Source organism: Symphodus melops (assembly GCF_947650265.1).
Source record: "Symphodus melops genome assembly, chromosome: 11".
Lineage (NCBI taxonomy): Eukaryota > Metazoa > Chordata > Actinopteri > Labriformes > Labridae > Symphodus > Symphodus melops.
In genome coordinates, this window is record NC_136701.1 from 25,745,346 (window position 1) to 25,764,249 (window position 18,904).

Genomic DNA, 18,904 nt, shown 5'->3' on the forward strand with positions numbered 1-18,904 from the left:
GTGCTGCTCACCCAGCAGTGGAGGCAGCCAGTTGACGTTGGCCTCACAGTGAGAGTCCAGGAAGGTGATGACTTCTCCTTTAGCGGCTCCAGCTCCCAGCAGGCGAGTCCTGATCAGACCCTCCCTCTTCTTCGTCCTCAGGATGCGAACCTTCGGCAGACGCGTCATGTACTCCTCCAGCGCCCCCTTCAGGTGCTCTGCAGTGTGAGATCATAAAATCAGCCCCAAAATCACTAGATGTAAACAATAAGTTACAAAGTGAACCCCCCCCCCCCCCCACACACACACACACACGTTCAAACCCAAACCCGATGACTCATGACTCATGGATGTGAGTCAAACCGCTGGCTCCTCAGCTGTTTGAGTAAAGTGTAAAAAGAAGTGGAGCTGTGTGGAGTTCAGATTTATTCACAGCCTGCTCGACTCTGCAGTGGTTACTGCAGTGCTTTGTGATAAACTGGCACCACTTCCAGGATGTATACCTCTTACACAGTGCATGCTGGCAGCCCACCACTCTGCAGCAGATAAGAGGTTTAAAACATAGATGGAAGGATACTTCAGAAAAGGAGAGATTGAAGCCGGAGATGGAGCCCTTGTTTTCTTTACATAACAAACGTCTGTTTAGAGCAAATCACTTCTTCTCTGTGTGAGGGGAATTTTATCAACAAGACTGCAGCAAATGCATTGTGGGAAGTTTGTCAGGTGTGGTATGAGGAACAGGTGGGGTAACTTTTCTGTTGGGGGTGCAGAGATGATACATTCAGTATATAAGAAGCCTTTTCACACAAGGCATGATTGTTATTTCCCTCACATGAGTGATGGGTAAAAGAACGTGCACTCTGGCGTTGGTAACAGCTGATGAGTCTTTAATCTTTCTGTATCAACTCCTAAAAGTAACGCTGAATGGTATTTCCCTTTTCTAGATGTAAAGAATCAGGAGCTCAAGCAGACTTATTTTGGTAGATGGACGTTTAATTCTGAAGGCAACAATTTGCCCTGTGACTGCCCTGCAATCAAATCGTATCCATCACAGCAATCAAGTCAAAGAGCGCTGTGTGAGCACAGTTTAGCTCCCATTACTGCTAAAGGGATGATGGATAAATGGCCTTTAATGGAGAGAAAGCTTTCACTGGAGATGAGATGTCCATTTATTGTTCCAACGCTTTTACTTTGAGATTTAAGAGCAATAATCCTCCATAAAACGTCCTTCATCTCTTTGACTTATTGATGGGAGGAAAATTAAAAACTTGATATTTTTAGAAAGCGAGGTTTGTTGTGGGATATTTGGTAGGACCTTGACAGAGGCAGGCTTTAGCGAGCTGCTGTCTGCAGTGCTGTCTTGTGTGTTCTGAATGTTTGTGCCATGAAGAGCGTTCAGGTAAGGCTTTAGTCCAAACGGGAGACTTCTGCGACAAATGAAGGAGAAAGTAGGAGCGTCTCCTCACGGTTTGTGGAGAGCATGAGGAAATTGGATTTCATACACTTGAATCTCATTCTTGAGGATAAGAGCACGGGCCCTCAGAGCTCTGAATAGAAATCATTTCTGAAGCAGTCAAAACATGAAATATAACTTTGACAGCTTCTTTACAAAAAGCCACAATACCGACTGTCGACAGGAGGAGAGAGCGAGAGAGAGAGAGCGAGAGCAAGAGAGAGAGAGAGAGAGAGAGAGAGAGAGAGAGAGAGAGACAGAGAGAGAGAGAGACAGAGAGAGAGAGAGCAAGAGAGAGAGAGAGAGAGAGAGAGAGAGAGAGACAGAGAGAGAGAGACAGAGAGAGAGAGAGACAGAGAGAGACAGAGAGAGAGAGAGAGAGACAGAGAGAGAGAGAGAGAGAGAGAGAGAGAGAGAGACAGAGAGAGAGACAGAGAGAGAGAGAGAGCGAGAGAGAGAGAGCAAGAGCAAGAGAGAGAGAGAGAGAGAGAGAGACAGAGACAGAGAGAGAGAGAGACAGAGAGAGAGAGAGAGAGAGAGAGACAGAGACAGAGAGAGAGAGAGAGAGAGAGAGAGAGAGAGAGAGAGAGAGAGGCTGTGAGGAGTTGAAAAGTCGACCTTTTAACTTCATCTGTTGGAAACTTTCTTTGCTTTCATGTCAGCTGCAGATAGAAGTGAGCTGGAGCTGACAGGAGAGAGATAAACAGAAGGAGAAAATAGTCTGAGAGGCTACAGTTTGAATAAAGATGCACACGACCTGCAGCAAGAGAAACATTACCAGTTTTTTTTATGCTATTATCACAGAGGAAGAAAAGAGAGATGCCGTCTCGTGTCAAACCTTCCATCTATCTGTTTCCTCACGCTGCTCTGTTCCGTCTCATCTTTCAATCCTCCAAAGAGGAATAAAACTGATGATGGATTTAAGGTCACGACGTCTCGCTCGGCGTCTCGGTAGTAGGCACGATTGTTCTCGGCGTGCTCACAAGCACTCCATCCTGGTACTGACTTTGACTTTGAAGTGAAACATTAGTCCTCGTTGAAGAGTTCAGCACCATGGACAGCGCCCCTACAGCAACATGTAGCTGTAATGAAGAGCACCATTAAACACGTTGAACTGGTGTTAATGGGGATTAACGAGAGTGAAGAAATCTGTGATATCTCCTTAAGAACTGGTCGGTATAACAGCCGGGTCTACCCGAGCACACGCCGCTGTGTGGACACGTGGAGCTCTAGTTCAAGAATTCAGACAATAATTGATTACAATGGTTCAGATGGGAAGGTAACTTGACAGAAAGGACATTGGCGCTGGCAATTCTCAACGTGGACCCGTGTAGTCCAGACCCTGGTGAAGGTCAAGACTTGATGGGTGAAGGATGGGCGGTGATGGAGAGATGAAGGGGCGTACAAAACGTCAGCATGAAGGAACTGAAGGCAGAAAAACATCCTTTTTAAAAGACTTTTTAAAAAGTACTACCGAGACGCCGAGCGAGACGTCGTGACCTTAAAATCCATCATCAGTTTTTTAAAAGAGCAGAACGTCGACAGGTTGACAATAAGGAACATTGTGCGATTGAGTGCCGCTGATTAGCCAATGAAAGACAGCGGAAATATGAGTGAGCATAGACCTGATCCTGTTCCTCACCCAGCGATGTCACAGTGAGCATGTGAGACGGAAGTGCAGGTTGTTTTTAAGAGTCTGAAGTACATTTCAAATCTTACACATAAATCTAATATATATATTTACAGCTCACCTGTCACTCCTACGTCACCTGATCAAACACACATCTTTTCTTTTTAGATTGAAGTGGCATCCTGTTCTCGTACAGTCCTGAAGGTCAGCCATCTTAGCTTTGCTGTGTTTATTGTGTTGCACAGCAGCTGACCTACCGGCTGTAAAGTGTGTCATTGCAACAAGGGCAGAAGGGCTCGGCGGGGTCGGCATCACGCTGTGAGGGAGCGGCGAGCTGTCCTGCGCGCGCGTCCCTGCAATAAATCAACTCATTAAAAAGTGACCGTTACGAAGCCCGACTCAAACGCTCACCCTGAGCAGAATGACGCTTACATCATCCCGCTAATGACGGGGAGCTCGGCAAAATTAATCAAGGAACATTCGCCCCGTGTGTGAAGAGAGCGTGTATGGGAAGAGGCTGGGGGAGAAAGATCAGAGTATTTAATTATGATTGGATAATTTTCACTGAATAAATTGGAATACGGCTCACACTGTTTACCGAAAGCAAGGAGGCAATTAATCACGCTAATGAGAGCGAGCTGATGTCGGCAAACACATTAGTCTTTATTAGAATGTGAGGCAGGGGAAGATTGGAGGGCTAAAGAAGCGAGGGGGTCGGGGTCATTTCCCAGCGTGAGGCCAGGAACCTCATCGCACGCAGCTTTTGGTGATAGAAGTCCATTTCATCTGAGTCGACCTGAACTCGCAGGTCTTCCTGCCTTTCTGTTTGTCTGCCTCCCCGCAGAGCAGCACCCGTTCACTCCCTCGCGCGCACGCCGCAGCAGCAGTCTCTTTTCGTTTGCTCACGCGGCGGCGAACTCTGACACGAAGCAGAAGATGAAACGCTCTGCAGCCGGCCTCAGGCTCACGTCAGAGTGTCGGCATACATTTCAAACATCATTGATGAAATGCACACACGTGCTTTTAGCTCATGTTTGTCTCGCTTTGATGCTCAGTGACCTGAAATGACACCAGCTGATGTTTAAAGGAGCAGTCCGTCAATTCACTGCGAAACGCCCCTCTCAGTGAGGAAGGCACACATGAGGATATTTGTTCTGATGTATCAAAGAAAGACAAAATGTGAATATGACTTCTTTAGTTTCCAATAAAGCTTCAAATGTCAAAGACATTCTCATGTGTGTAATAAAACAAAGCAATATCAAGGCTCATTAATCTACGTTCACATAATTCAGATTTAAACAGCCTTAGGGTCCAATCAGCAGAGGACCCAAAACCAACATTTACTTTGGTTTACTTGCCTGCCGCGTGCTCCTTCCACTCCTGGCTTCAAGTTTAAAAACTCTCAACTTTCTCAGAGTTAAAGCTCGTTCATGTCCCGCTTGGCACAGACGGTCGTGAGCAGCCTCGGTGTGATCGTAACGATCACTCCCACCTCACCAAACTGCAGCCACTGACCCTTCAAAATAAGATAATCATGGCTCCCTGCTGTGTTGGGCTGTCAGGTTTGATAAATGGAGGAACAGCGGGAATAAAAACACTGACAGTCTGGATTCATGTTGAGCTGAGGATGTGATAAAGCAGTTGGTGTGGAAGGTATAAAACAGAGAGAGGGAGAGCCCTTGGTATTCTTCATGGTACCCACACAGGGAGGTCGTCATCAGTTAGGCTGCAGGCCCTGTGGGGGCAGACGCTCACATTGTTTCCTCTCTGTTTCTCTGATGTGTGCTGAACAAATGTGTTGTGCCACGTCGCTGGAAAGCTTTCCAGTGTGCCAAAAAAAACAAACAAACAAACAACAAAACAAGACGCTGCATCGAAATAGCTGGGATTTTTTTTAGAATTTCACTGACTAGATTTGAACGCACATCACACTCAGAGTGGAAGTAACACAGTAAGGGCCTGTGTCCACAGACGACCTCATTGTTGCTAGGTTACGAGGTTGTCCTGCTTCCCTCTGTAGTGTCCACTAGGTGTGTTAAATGTTTAGTTTAATTCAAAGGTAAAGATGAAGACCAAGTGAAGGAGCTCACTGATTGGACCTTTAGAGTTGTACCAAAGTGGGAGTGAGACGATGAAAAGAGTCTTTGACCACGAGGCGCTCCTCTTCCAGGACGAGGAAGAGGAGCCTTTCAGGCTGGGTCACACGCACGCTGCTCCAGAGTTCTAACTTCATGCCGAGGCCGATCAGAACGTCCCCACAGCTACAGTCGCCACTCTTCACTTTGTCCTGAGTGTTGCTCACATGGTCGCCTCCTCGTCTAAAGGACGTTTGAATCAATCAGCTCCTGCTGATGCTCCACATCTCGAAATGGCAACACTTAATTAGCTGCTTTTGTCCTCCGTCATCTGTCTCCCTCTCAAGCTCCTCTTCATATCGCTCGTCTCGCCGTCACACTTCACCGAGCTCCATTACCTCATTATCTCCCTTCAGCCTCAGACACACACACACACACACACACACACACACACACACACACACACACACACACACACACACACAAACACACACTGACATGAATGAATAAACATGCTGAACTTTGCTCAGTCTCTGCATTGCTTCCTCTCTCTCTCTCTCTCTCTGTCTCTCTGTCTCTCTCTCTCTCTCTGTCTCTCTCTCTCTCTCTCTGTCTCTCTCTCTCTCTCTCTCTCTCTCTCTCTCTCTCTCTCTCTCTCTCTCTCTCTCTCTCTGTCTCTCTCTCTCTCTCTCTCTCTCTCTCTCCTTGCATCCTCGCCTCCATCGGACCAATCGTCTCCTCATCAGCACCACTTCCTCTCCGGCTGCTGGTGTTGATAAGAAGCTCAAAGTTGACAGCAGCCGAGCCAAACTTAAAGCAGTCATAAAAGCTGAGATAAGAGGCGCAGTGTTGATGGTGTCGCTGTTTTCACTTACACAGCACCTTTCCAGTGTTGGACCGGTTCACAGAGCTGACTCTCTGGTTTTGGTTCTGACTGATCCGTGCTGGTGAGGGATCAGACAGGCAGTGTGGACAGCGAGCGTCGCGACAGGACACGATGTGAAGACAATGTTCTCCAAGGAAAACTTAGAAAAGACTCCACAGTTTAAAGTAGAGTCAGTCAAAGGAGACATGCGACCCGCCTCTGAACTGTCCGTCTGTCTTCTGACACCATGTCATCGCAGAAAGACGAGCAGGTGCAAACACGTCCGTGACTTCATTCTGCGCTTCTTCTTCCACGAGAAGAAGTGCAGCAGCTGATCCCGTCTGGACGCAGAGAGCAGGAAAGTAATTGGACGATCAATCAGCCGATGGCAGGTTTCCATCACAGAGGAGCTGATGCAGTGCAGCGTGCCTCAGTTCATACACGCTGAGCGACCGGCTGCGATTACATGGATTAGAATCAGTGACATCGACAAACACAAGTCAAGTCTCTATATCAGGATGAAGGCTGCATTCTGGACTGCTTGTTTTCTACCTTTCACAGTCTAACTGCTTCCCTCTGAAGCGATTCTGTACGACGCGCTCTCCACCTCCACCACAGATCTGTGGAGTGACTTTGGGACGCTCATCCCTCCCCGTGCTCAGCTGTCAGACACACACGCGTTACCGTTTACCCAGTGTGACCGTCGTTAAACCGCCGAGGGGAATCACGCCGTTCTTCAAGCTTATTATTAAAGCGAGGTCACGCTGAGGTCATAATGTTGATAATGTCCCACCAATCAATTCCTAACGAGCGTTATCTGCGCTTTACAAAAGAGCAGATGGGATAATATGAAGGAAGGATTTCTCCTTTCTGTCGTCCACGCTTCCTCGCCACTGAGGTGGAGGTTGGAGCACGGCGTGCATGACTGAGGACGACACAGTCCGATGGTGGAGGCGGGCGTCAGGGCAGTGACTGTCTATTATACAAAATACAGCTTAGCACGTTTCTCCTCCTCTCTAATCTGCTGCTTAACAAAACATCTGTTCTAGAAGGTTCTGTATGGACAAAGTTATTCTCTTATTACTGTAGGTCAGTCTAAAAGTCACACACCATGTATAGACTGTCGGTGTTTCAGCAGACCAACAAGAGGAGAGGCAGCGTGAATGCAGAGTGAATCCATGCAGCGACCTCGCTGCGACAAACAAATATCAGAGATCTCATTTTCCCACTTTCATTGTCAGGTGGCGTCAGCTCTTACGGCGGTTTATTCAGGGAGATGCTTCAGTTTACAGGCACAGAAAGAAGGAGAGAAAGTGAAGATTCAAATAAATCAGAGCTGCTGCTGCCCCGGTCGGATGTGGCAGCAGAGCGAGGGATAAACAGGCTGAGTGATGGAGGTCACAGTGAACGGAAAGCTTTCATTCAAGAAAATATGCAGAAAGATTTAAAGTCACGAAGTCAAACATTTTCTGTGTGTTTACATCGAAGTCCGTCCATGTTTGAGTCGTGTCAGGCTGACAGCGTGCGGGGGACAGAAGCAGAGCGAGGAGCAAACAGAGATGCAGAGAATGAATGGAGGAGGTCACTCCACGCCGACATGAAGAAATGACCTCAGCTGAAATGTGCAGTTAAAGAGGAAAGTGTGAGAAGCTGGAGGAGAGCGTGTGCAGCGCGTTGTGTTGGCTCGAATACTGAACGAGAGCAGAAGACAGACGCGTCAGTGCAAGAAGCACAAATCTGCCACGGGCTGCAAATTAAGAGAACGCAAAGAAAATGAAGATGTCACCGTCTGAATCCCCGCTGTGATGTGACAGCAGGGGGGTAATCTGGTGAAATCCCTCTTTTTAGTGAAAAGTGTTAAAGAAAAGGAGAGAAAATCAGCGCTCCAAATCTGGTCACACCAAATTAACAAAATGAGACTTAACGATAAGAGAGAGAAGAGAAGGAAGAATCTAATCACAGGCACGGAGAGAAAGACAGAGGACAACAAAAGAGCCGAACCTCCTAACGTCAACATGATCTGAACATGAGCTGCACAGAACGGAAAGGAAACTGAGAAGTTGCATCCAGATTTCAATATATTTCTATGAAAAACATTTTATCAATCAGAGTCATTGATTCCCTCGACGTGTTCATACAGACACAGACACATCGGCATTCATTTGTTACAGACGCACACGATGTCGTGTCAGCTGTGATCATGGGGAAAAGGCACCATCAGCATTACTATTGCTCCTTAAAAACTGTTCCGGTGAGTGCATCGGTTTGAAACCTGGCAGGAAGTCGAGGAACATCGGGAGAGCCGCTGGCTGCAGACTCGCTCTGCACCTGCAGCGTGTGGTGGAGGTGAACACATTCATCTCACTGTGCAGAGGGAAACAGTCTCACAGCGTGGCTGCACAGGTCGACTGTTGGTGGCTCTTTGAAAGCTCCACAGCTGCTACAGAAACTCCAGCTGTGATCCCAAACAGCTGCCACAGGTGTGACTACACAGGATGAATGGAAGGACACGAGGTCACACGCTCACAGCCAGTTTTCCCATCATACCTTCGGGGTTCTTGTTGCTATGATACCCTTCTAAAATCACAGCCACCTTTCTGCTGGTGTTTGTGGTGTGCAGCTCGCCGACAAACAGAAGGCAGCAGATCATCCCTGATTTCTGACAAACTCCTGTTCTGCATGTTAACTGTAATGTCTCCACGAGGAAGGGTCAGGGAGAGACATCGTGTCCATGGTTACCACACAGCAGAACATTTACTTGGTTAGGACAATAAGCCCTTTACAGTGAGACTCCCTAATGAATCAGCTTTTCTCTTTCATGACGCGAGCGGTTCCATGCTGAGGTATCAGCAGCTCATGAAGGTTCACTTTGTCTCTGCAGCGTCTCTCTTTAATTAAAGCCACACTCACTTCTTCTCAGAGGACAGAGTGTGTGTGTGTGTGTGTGTGTGTGTGGGGGGGGGGGGGGGGGGGTGTTAGGGCAGATGGCCTGCAGAGGTGAAACCTCCTCCCTGCAGCTTTTTAATGTTCTGTCATCCATCCTGACGACACACAGGGACCAGACCCGGCTCAGGATCAGGACTGTACTGTACCACACCTCCCACAGCAGGGACACGTGTCTTTATGATGTCTGACTGTGTTTTCTGTCCTTCTGCAGAACAAACTTCCCCTCAGAGACGATAAAGTCAGAAGTCAAGTTGTAGGTTGATTCATTTGGGGGTCACAGGAGCTGTAGGGACTTGGGTTGGGAACTGGAGGGACTGGCGCAGACCAAGTCAAGACACTGGACTGGTAGCTGGAGATGTGCCCTTAAGCAAGGCACTGAACCCCCACTGGCAGTCTTTTGGTAAACTGGGAGGTGTTACGCACACATGAAGAGGGACAGCAGGCACGTAGAGAAGATTTTAAAAAAGCACCTCATGTTAATGATAAGTGACGTTTTCCAGTCTCGGGCGCTAGAATCCAGTGTGTGTGTGTGTGTGTGTGTGTGTGTGTGTGTGTGTGTGTGTGTGTGTGTGTGTGTGTGTGTGTGTGTGTGTGTGTGTGTGTGTGTGAGAGTGTGTTTAAGGAGATCGTTTCATCTGTTTTAATTACTGCAATGCTAATTGTGTTTGCCAGTTAAATACATTTTCCAGTATGTATTAGCATTAAGCTAACAAACTAAGATCCCAGGTCCATCTGTGAGAACAGGAAGTTCAGCTGAAGTCTGTTGTTATTCAAAAACTTCAAAATGTACTGAACTCAAACTCTCACAGTGCTGATATTCTAAGATAACAAGACTCATATTTACAGGTTCTTTAGTTTAAAATAAAAACGATTATCGATGAGCAATCTCTCTTTCCACCCGGCTCCGCTCAGCAGCAGCGATGGGAGGGCTCAGTCTCCGAGCTCTGATGGGTGTTCACCTCTGAATGAGTGTGAGGGGGCGGAGGATCTCATTACTGCCGAGACGAGAAGTAAACACATCCTTCAACGAGGGACCGTGACAGAGAGCACTAATTAACAGGGAATTAAACACTTTCTTAAGAGGGCCGGTGAAGGGAGAGTAAAGGAGGAAATTACATGAGGACAGGTACACACACACTCACACACACACACACACACACACCTGTTCAACAATGGAGAAGTAGCTGTTTGCTGTTATCCTCTCTACATCATTACACCGTTACCACTCAAAGAAATGTTGACATGAAATGATCCGTCAGAAGTTTGTGGAAGATATGAAGAGGTGCAGAGATCACATGACATACAGGCTCAGACATCCTGAGTCTCATTAGAAGATCTATCCACAGGAAGCTGACCCCCCTTCTCCAGTCCCCCTCTGGCCTGCACTCACATTAGGCCCAGTCGGACCCGAGCACGTTATAACGCATCACATGAGGACATGACTGCAACTTCATCCCTCATTACGCTGCTCCCGTCTGGCTGCAGAGTCAGCTGACCAGCATGCAGGACAAGCTCATTTGTACCTGCCGTCATTGGCTGTGTTCAGCGACACGTCTGGATCATAAAGCTGCTCTCATCTCTTCAAGCTCCTGTGAATCAAACACAGCTTCTGTATGTGTGTTCAGTGCAGCTGTGTGTGTGTGTGTGTGTGTGTGTGTGTGTGTGTGTGCAGATCAGAGTGTGTGTCCTCTGTACCTTTGTCGCTGAAGTCGTCGACCAGGATGATCTCTGCGATGAGCTGCGGCGGCGAGCGGTTGAGCACGCTGTGGACCGTCCTCAGCAGCGAGGACCAGCCCTCGTTGTGGAACGGGATGATGACGCTGGTGTTGGGCAGCTTCTCTGCATACAGCTTCTGTTTGCAGCTACCAAGAAAAAAATCAAAGAGGCACGTTTCACAACTCTCTCCTTGTCGTGGCCCACAGTCGCCTCTCGGACATTTAAATAAACGACATATTTTTATTGATCAATAAAAACAAATTTCAGGCCTTTTGAATTCTATGTCACTGTACATGCACAAGGCCACATTATGCAGCTCGATTATAATAAGGGTTCTAAGCGCTTACAGGCCGGTGCTGTCAGTTTTCACCATGACATTATTTCCACATATTTGGACAGGAAGATGAAATAATTATGACTCCTGCAGCTCAGTGTATCAGGGCCCACTCTCAGGTCGTCCACTTGTTCAGCTGTCATTGTATTGTTAGCAGCACATACTGTACAGCTGTTATCAGGGGCTAGCATGTGCTCTAATGATGGGTTACAGCCGTCACCTTGTACGTGCTCAGGAGCCTTTCAGAGGAGCTCATCAGGGGAAGAGCTGTTACCTTGCTGACGGAGGAGAGGGAGGAAGTGTGCAGTGAGCTGTGTCAGCAGTCGATCAATGTCTGAACATCAACCTGCATGTCCCACAATCAAATATGAACGCTGGGTGACAGGCAGGCAGAGAGATCGACAGGCAGCCGGCTGGTTACTCTAACAAACCCCGACCAATTCAACAGGGAATGCAGGTGTGTGTGTGTGTTTTCTGTGTGTGTGTGTGTGTGTGTGTGTGTGTGTGTGTGTGTGTGTGTGTGTGTGTGTGTGTGTGTGTGTGTGTGTTTTCTGTGTGTGTGTGTGTTTTCTGTGTGTGTGTGTGTGTGTGTGTGTGTGTGTGTGTGTGTGTGTTTTCTGTGTGTGTGTGTGTTTTCTGTGTGTGTGTGTGTGTGTGTGTGTGTGCGCTTCAATTAAATCTAGTCAGCGGGCAGAAATCGGATGTGTCAGTCACAGGTTTTGGGATTGGCTGCCTCTGCAGCACAGACGACGTGCCAATCACCTGATGCTGCCTGCGGGGCAGCTGGGTGAAGTTCGACCTCTGAGGGAGCGACGGCTGCTCGGCGGGGAGAGCAGGTGTGTCCGTCTGATTGGTCACAGGAGAATGACAAGAGTCCAGCAGCCACAGGGGCTAAATGTATCCTCAGTGGCACTCCTTTAATGATAACACATTTAACTGCTGAGGATTCAATTTCATCCCTCATAAAAGAAACTGAGGGATCAAAATAACTTTGTGATTTTCAAAGTAAAAGCGCAGCCTGAATTTCTGTGAATGTGTTTAAACATTGACTTTTATATAAAATGTAGATCTACAGACACAAGCCTCTTCAGTCTTTCAAAAGAGAACCTCTTTGTTCAGCAGATAGATGTGAACACACATAATAAGGACTTTGAGTCGAACATAAAGCAGCCTGCCTGGATACCATGACGACGTCACGTGCCAGCGCACCGCCACAGTGCCACGTCACTGTCGTGTTCTGGGGTTTTTGTGGTGCTTCCCACGTGTGTGTGTGTGTGTGTGTGTGTGTGTTGTTTGTTTTCCCTGTCTGTCTGCTCCTCCTGTGTTTCTCTTCCCCTCTCGATCATTATTGGAGTCAGGTGTGTCCACAGGTGAACCGGAGCTAATCAGCGCTGCATTTAAGCCGGCTCTCTCCCTGCAGGCGGCAGCAGATTATTGTTCATTCTGCAGCGGGTTGTACTCCCTGTGTCAGCGCTCTCTAGAAGACTTTTGGATCTTTCGTGTTTTCCTTGGGATTTTAACCTCCTTGTGTTTTTCCCTCTCGTCAGCTCCCAAACCCAGCCTCACCTGCAACTCCGTCTACTCGTCATCTGTTCGTCTTAATCTGGCTTCACAACACGCGTGCTGGAATCGGGACTCACATTTATTGTCACACTGATGTTATTGTTGCACACTTATCCACCTCCTGTCACAAGTTTGCACTTTGATTGATCCCTGTTCGTCTCTGAGTCGTGCGTTTGGGTCCAAACCTGTTGTGAGTCGCAACAGTCACAACACACCTTGAACATCTACTCACCTTTGAAAAGCAGATTCAAACACTCAGAGTCTCTTTCATGCTAGCTCGAATAGCAGCCTTGAAGAGGAAATATTTAATGCTGAATAATGGAAGGAGCATTGATGTTAATACAGTTTTCATGATTTCTCCCACGACGTTCACAAAAGCAGAAGTCTAATTAAGGTGTGACTGAACCTCCGTCAGCCTTCCGACTGAACTGGAGGAGGATGTTTTCAAATGTTGCATTTGTGTGAAACATGTAACAGCAAAGAAACGTGTTAGGTCAAAAGAGGCAGACTTTCATAAACTCTGATAAAAGAATCCATCTCAGTGAAGATGAAGGCAGAAGCTGCTCTCCACATGAAAGTGAAGGGAAGGTCAAGTGTCGGAGGAAAGAGCTCGTCAGGCAGAAGAAACGCGGTGATTAAAGGCCTTTCACAGCGGCGGCGGCAGAGGATTGAAAAGCTGTTCGTAGGTCAGTGGACTTGACAACTTCTGCAGAGAATTTCTAAAAACTTTTTTTCCTCTCTGCGGCTGTTGACAGATACGACATCAAACAGTCTCTCCGTGTTATTCCCACGTCAACATTCACATTCAACATACTGCAGCGTGAAGTCACATGTTTCACTTCTCTTCAGTCCCAGACACCTGAACCATTATTAGCACGGCCGTTTACTGAATTCAAAAGAATCAAGACAAATACAAGTACAAACACACTGGTGTTCAAGTCCTACTTCGCATGGCGGATGTCTGGGAGGGAGCGGTTCAGGGAGATCCGGTCGCTGATGTAAATGTTGAAGCCGTTCTCCCTGTACGCCTGATCCATCCGGTCTGTTTCTGTCAGCGGGAACGGCTTCCCCTGCTCGCCGTTACCTGAAAACACACACACACACACACACACACACACACACACACACACACACACACACACACACACACACACACACACACACACACACACACACACACACACACACACACACACACACACACACACACACACACACACACACACACACACACACACACACACACACACACACACACACACACACACACACACACACACACACACACACACACACACACACACACACACACACACACACACACACACACACGGGTCAGTGACAACACACTGCTTGCCGTTACTCACACGTCTTGTCGGTGATGACGTGTGATGATCCATCGCTGCAGTGCTTACGCTGCGTAAAGGGAAATCCAAAGTGATTGATATTTCTTATATGGAGTTCGGTGTGCAGCAGCAATGTGGCTCCAGGTGACAGTTTTGCATTTGTTTGACCTGATTAAAAATAAATGAGCATCAGATGTGTAACGTGAATCTGGATGTATTATGAAAAATATATAGAATTATTTTCCACCGAGTCGAGTAATTAATGAAGCAGCGGATAGTTTCAGCTGGAGACAGAGACGATCAATACATGGCTGCAGATAATACAGAGAGTGTATTACACTGAGAACAGATAAACGACACGTACACACAAGCGTGAAGCTAATTACTCGCCAACAACCCTTTGCCACACAAACATAGTGATATGTGAGCTCATTTCAGGAGTGCATCAAATTACACCGTGCTGCATGTTTCATTAGCCTGTCGTCAACGCGCTGCACACAAACACACAGCGAAGCTGGCATGGAGGCTGATCTACAGTCAGAGGGAGCGCCAAATTAAAGCGAGCTGCCTTGTTCCATTAGGCAGAAATGATCAGTTTATACTCCTGGAGCTAATAACTGTGGAAAATAACCCCTCACTTTAATGGTTCATTTCAGAGATAAACTCTGCTTCCTAATAATGCTCGGAGTTTCTTGCGTGATAAACTCGGTGCATAGATCATTTAAATGATGTCGTCTTTAACCATTCATAGTTACTGATACTTTGCACTGGAATCACAGACTTTGTGAACTGCGAGAGAAGGAGTCCCAGAAGTGTGCACACTACAATCGTACAGTCTGATAAACAATCCATCCATTCATTATCTTTACGGAGTCCAGAGCGGGCTGGCTCTCTCCATGGTGATGAAATGTTGTAACGGGGCAAAACTGCCCTCTGGGAAAAAGCTTCATGTTTGAGTGAAAGGTCAGAGGGCACTGTCGTCCCGCAGGACACTTCTCATCAGAAACAGAGACTCAACTCAGAGGCGCGACTAATCCACAGATCTGAAGGGGCTGGTGAGACAGCTGAAGAATCGTGCTCTAAATACCCAGAAGTCTCAGCTGTGTCTGCTGTGAAGAGTCTGAGAGGGGTCTGATCTGAACTGAAACAAAGTCAAACATACCTCTGTGATGCTACCTCGAAAAATAACTTCAAGTAATCTGCAGACTGAGTTGTTGTTAGATATCCACCAATCGAAGCAGCATGCAACAATAATGCACGCTAAAATAAAAACATGTTCAGTTTGTCTAATTTCTAATGTCATTACTCGGAACATCACCGGAAATAATGCCTGACTGGTTCAAACAAAAGCAGCTAATGCATCATCAGGAAAATCATCTGGAGCCCTCTGTAAACTATTTCTTGGATTATCTCTGTCCCCTCACAGTGAGGAGGTTGCTGGTTTGAATCCCTGTCTGTCAGGAGCCTCTCTGTCTGCACGGCGTGGCTTCTCTCCGGCTTCCTCCCACTGTCCAATCACACGCTGCTTACCTGCTGACTCTGACCTGTCTGTAGGTGTGAATGTGGGTGTGACTGATTATCAGCCCTGTGATTGGCTGGTAAACAGTCCAGGGTTTAACCCCGCCTCTTGCCCAATGACAGATGGGATCAGCTCCACCCCCGACGCCCCCGATCACTGATAATGGACGTGTCCCCTGACAGCTGTTCTTTCTTCTGTTATGTTTGCACTGAGACAAGCTCCTCGACCGACAGACAAACGTGGCTCCTGGTTTTGAGTCTTTTTCACTGTGCACATTTAATGAGCACAGACGCAGCTTCGACTGTTGTTTTGTCCACTTAATCTTCAGTGTGATCTCTTATCCTGCTCATTTAGCACTTAAGCAGCGCCTAATACCACATAAAAGACCCTTAAATCTCCCACATTTGTAATAAAAAGCCAAAAAGGTATTTTCCCCACTCAAGGCCTGCGGCTCAATCGATTCTTATTGTCGAAGATTAACTGTGTTTAATTATGAACTAAGAACTTTATACCCGCAGCATTGATTTACACTGCTTCTGAGAGAAGAATGCACTTGGAGGTAATTAGGATGAGAAAAGAGAGAGTGCTGCAGTGTGTGTGTGTGTGTGTGTGTGTGTGTGTGTGTGTGTGTAGCCTTGTCCTGAAACAGAGCAGATGTTCTCAGCAAACTTTCCCAGAACAAACCTGCCGACTCAGCAGGAAGTGCAGACCTACCTGAACGAGCAGCATCTCTCCTCATCGCCTCGTAGTCGTGCCAGTCAGTCCGCCGCACGCCATCCGGACCCAGCTGAGCCGCCCTCCTCACCTGGTTCAACCCCTGCAGCAGCACACACAGAGAACTAATGTCAGACTTCCTCAAAGTGTTTTGTTTCGCAGCCTTCACAATGCAAGATAATGGGGGGATTCATTAAAACACATCATACTGACGCTTATTCTGCACGTTTATAAGAGTGGTCGTACGTCCACACGTTTATGGACGTTAACAGTCAGAGACCTTGTGGTAATGAAAAACAAAAAAATACAAAATAAATCCATAAAACACCACACCATGTGTAGAGTAAAATATAACACTCTTGTTTTTAGAAACAGATTTTTATCTTCTTGATTTTCAGCCAAAACCTGCAGGACAGCTGGGAGTTTACACAAAGCAAGAGAAAATCTATGTTTCATTGCAGCATGCTTACAAATGTCACACACACACCATTACACACACACACACACACACACACACACACCCTCATCACCATAAGCTATTATTCTCTACTCAGCATTAAAATGCAAAAGCAGCCATTTATGAAATCCTCTCAGCTTTAGAAAAGACTCTCGGTGACTCAAGATATTGAAGGATCACAGCACATTGGTGCAGTAATTAGCTCCAGGGGAGGATGCAATTAGTGAAATAATGTTAACACAAACGACACGTCGGATAGCATAAGGCACAATAACAGGCTCGTTACGTTAGCTGATACCATAATGCAGTCAAACAAACCCACTATGGGAAGCAATGAGAGAGTGTGTGTGTGTGTGTGTGTGTGTGTGTGTGTCTGCAGCAGCTGCTCTCGATTCTTCTTCGCTTCTATTTCAACGACGTCTCAGAGCGTAAAGAGGCCATCAGCTCGGGGAATACGCCTGATACCTGATATGGTAAACTTCTGGTAAATCTATGCGTATAACTCTTACAGCTTCTCCTCGCTGTGCGTCTTCTCATGACGCCACACGAGGACCTGACAGGATGCCAGACCTCACCCTCGTGTCTCCCACTCAAACGAAGCGACCATGCCAGCAGACCTGCATGAAACAAACAGCCAGGGGAATTTAACTCCCAGCAAAGCTGTCGTATTCACTCAACTCCAATATGCACAAAATGAGAGTGGACACAGCTTCAGCCCTGCATTCAAGTAAAACATCCATTTCCCAACCACCATGGAGGCCCATTCATTTTCATTTAGTTCATTAAACCTTGACTGACTTCAAGTCAGCTCAGTTTGTGTTTCCTCTGAGATTAGGTCCCACACACCTGAACTTTAAAGGTTAAAGGTCACATGATCTCCTCGTCTTCAGGTGAAATCAGTGTCCTCGCTCCTCCTCATCATGTGTGTGAAGTGTGTTGTTGTAAATCCACTCTGAGCCTGTATTTGATCATGTCTATAAACCCCTCTATTTCAGCCCTGCTCAGAACAGGCTGTTTCTGTGTCTGTAGCTTTAAATATGTAAATGAGCTGTGTCTGACCACGCCCCCTCTCTGGAAGGGCTCGGGTGTACTCGCTGCTTTCTGGCTCCATGTCCTATTGTTTACGGTGAGAAGGCAGACTCAGAGGGCAGAACAAACACCTAGCTGTGGGAGTGTCACCCACCTGGGGGAGGGGCTACTGCCCTTTGTGATGTCATGAAGGGAACATCTCCAAACAGCCTGTTTGAGCACACATTTTCTGAAAAGTGGAGCAGGCAGAAGACGGAGAGGATGGACTTTTCTCATCATTGGAGGGTTTGAAGACAGACTAGAGACACATGTTGGAGGGACATGGAGGAGACTTAAAGACACATTGAAACATCCTCGACCGACTCAGGTAAAATGCACAAACTACTATTTTTTGTTTCATTGTGTTATTTAAGATTTCCACAAGTTTGTCAATTCATCGATTATCTTCTATCTCACAGGAAGTTTAAGGAACACTTCCTGTGCTCTGACTCTTCAATCCTCAGCCAATCAACACCTACAAAGGGTCCCTCTCAAACAGGTGAGATAGTGTACCAGATAAAGGAGGAAGTGTAGAAAGCCAGTACACGTGGCGTTTAGATGGTGGGCAGCGATCATTATTCCGCTCTTCGTGCTGCTGCTCTGGCTCCCTGCTGTGCGCTCTGCCTCTACCTCCCTCATGTCCATTATCACGGGGACGAGGCTTCACGCTGCCACAAACACAGCTCTGCTCCGGGCGCTTCTCCTCTCCATCAATATTCAAGGTGCAGCGTAAACAAGCTAATGGGACACAACAGGAGCTTCGCCACGCCGCCGTGCCTGTTTCATCTGCTCCTCCTTTGTAAATCATTAATAACAAAACGCCGAGTCGGCTCAGCGACAGGCCTCAGAAAGAGGCAGAGAGACGGGGCCGACCTCGCCTGCACGAGTGATCATGATCACGACGCCTTTTAACGGACCGCTCATCGACTGTCTCCTACACACAGGATCCGCCGTAAACATGACGAGGGTCCCTCTCACACGTGTGTGTTATTACGGAGCATGACATGGAAGTCAGGCTGAGAGGATCGACGCTTCTCTCGCTCATAGTGTTCATGTAAAAATATGTTTTTGTGTTTAAAGAGTACTCGAGCTCATATGACTTTAAAATGACTCAAACTAATTCATGAATTCAACTTTTTGCTGTTTGAAGTTAAAGATGTTTTTCTTGGATTTGGTTGGTATTTCTCCTGTTGGTCAGTCGCTGCTCGTTCTCCTCAGACGGTCTGAGCGTCGTATCAA

The 18,904-nt window shown here is 47.1% G+C and overlaps 1 protein-coding gene across 2 annotated transcripts in view; it reads right to left on the reverse strand.

Moving 5' to 3' along the window:
* LOC306831627 (polypeptide N-acetylgalactosaminyltransferase 10-like) overlaps nucleotides 1–18,904 on the reverse strand; it is a 46,961-nt gene that overhangs the window by 13,900 nt on the left and 14,157 nt on the right. For both annotated transcript variants that reach the window (XM_079355818.1, XM_079355819.1), the window contains 4 exons: nucleotides 16,141–16,243; nucleotides 13,507–13,645; nucleotides 10,644–10,810; nucleotides 12–197 (listed from right to left, as the gene is read on the reverse strand). In XM_079355818.1, coding sequence (XP_079211944.1) covers nucleotides 12–197; nucleotides 10,644–10,810; nucleotides 13,507–13,645; nucleotides 16,141–16,243 — 595 coding nt within the window. The remainder of the gene's footprint in view (nucleotides 1–11; nucleotides 198–10,643; nucleotides 10,811–13,506; nucleotides 13,646–16,140; nucleotides 16,244–18,904) is intronic.